Raw genomic sequence first — 1,665 nt, 5'->3', positions numbered from 1 at the left:
GGCACAGGGACCCCAGAGGTGGCACAGAGACCCCAGAGGTGACACAGGGACACCAGAGGTGGCACTGGGACCCCAAAGATGGCACAGGGACCTGAAAGGAGACACAGGGACCCCAGGGGTGGCACTGGGGACCTCAAGGGTGGCACAAGGACCCCAGGGGTGGCGCAGGGACCCCAGAGGTGACACAGGGACACCAGAGGTAGCACAGGGACCCCAAAGATGGCACCGGGACCTGAAAGGAGACACAGGGGCCCCAGGGGTGGCACTGGGGACCTCAAGGGTGGCACAAGGACCCCAGGGGTGGCGCAGGGACCCCAGAGGTGACACAGGGACACCAGAGGTAGCACAGGGACCCCAAAGATGGCACCGGGACCTGAAAGGAGACACAGGGGCCCCAGGGGTGGCACTGGGGACCTCAAGGGTGGCACAAGGACCCCAGGGGTGGCGCAGGGACCCCAGAGGTGACACAGGGGACAATCAGAGATGTCACTGAGAGGTTTTATTGCCCACGTCCTGTGCCAACCTCCTGACCCCGGGGTTGGGGTACTCGGGGCTCTCGATGGCCCCGGGCCCGAATTTGAGCTCCAGGAACCCTCGGGGGTCGTTGGGCGCTTTGGCCGCCACCCCCGCGAACGTCACGGTGCCCAGGGGCACCAGGAAGGACTCGGGGAACTCCACGTCCTGCCGGTGACCCAACCACGTGTCCTTGGTCATCACGGCCCCGGCGCCGCCGGGCCGGACGTAGAACGGCCACAGGTCCACGTGCAGCCGGTTGGAACGGCTGAAATGAACCCGGTAAAACTCCCCCTCGGTGGCTTTCTCCCAAAAAAACCCTTGAGGGTCCTCCACCGGCCGGCCCGTGGCCGCCACCGCCGCCAGCCAGCGGCACTTGGGGACGTCGTCGCGGTAGATCCCCACGTCCACGTCGTAGTCCCAGGGGATGATGTCCCCGAGGCGGACGGCGCCCAGGAGGGTCCCTCCCTCCAGCCAGTGCCGCACTCCGGCCGCTTCCAGCTGCGCCAGGACGTGGCGGGCGGTGGCGCGCAGCGCCCGCAGGCAGCACGGCGGCGTCCAGCGCCCGGCCAGCAGGTACTCGGGGGTCTGGCGCAGCACGGTGCCGAAGCAGCGCGGCGTGTCCTTGGCGCAGCCGTGCCAGCGCCGCGAGCCGTCCGGCAGCACCTCCAGCTTGACGCCGAAGAGATCCAGCAGCGCGCGGCGTCGAGATTCCAGCGCGGTCTGGGCCCTGCGGCGCTCGTGGGGGGACGGAGGCGGCCGCGGCGCCAGAGGGAAGGAGGCCGGCAGCAGCAGCAGGCGCCAGCCGCGGGCGGCGGCCTGCAGGGACAGCGAGGTGACCACGGGACGGCTCAGCGGGAAGGGCAGGGAGAAGAGGTCGCGGGTCCGGAGGAGGACAACGGCCGGGGCTCCGTCCAGCGCGCCGCAGCGGTCACCGTGGTGGTCACCGTGGTGGTCACCCTGCTGGTCATCCTTTGGGTCACCCTCCCGGTCACCGTGGTGGTCACCCTGCTGGTCATCCTTTGGGTCACCCCCCTGGTCACTCTGCCGGTCAGCGTGGCCGTAACGCGCCGTCCACGCCTTGACGTCCACCTCCAAGCTCAAACACCGCGGCCGCCGCCGCCCCACGGCCGCCGCCACCATTTTGACGCC

General features: G+C 69.7%; 1 protein-coding gene across 1 annotated transcript; it reads right to left on the bottom strand.

Moving 5' to 3' along the window:
• Positions 1–482: 482 nt before the first annotated feature.
• Positions 483–1,662, bottom strand: LOC121335571 (fukutin related protein; the record flags this gene model as incomplete). Its single annotated transcript, XM_041403856.1, has 1 exon — positions 483–1,662. A coding segment is annotated over one exon (1,176 nt), but the record flags the coding sequence as incomplete, so codon positions are not given.
• Positions 1,663–1,665: the final 3 nt, after the last annotated feature.

Source organism: Onychostruthus taczanowskii, unplaced genomic scaffold, assembly GCF_017590055.1.
Source record: "Onychostruthus taczanowskii isolate IOZ18803 unplaced genomic scaffold, ASM1759005v1 scaffold2044, whole genome shotgun sequence".
Lineage (NCBI taxonomy): Eukaryota > Metazoa > Chordata > Aves > Passeriformes > Passeridae > Onychostruthus > Onychostruthus taczanowskii.
The sequence above is the reverse complement of the archived record's forward strand: the minus strand, read 5'-3'. Positions and strand labels throughout refer to the sequence as shown.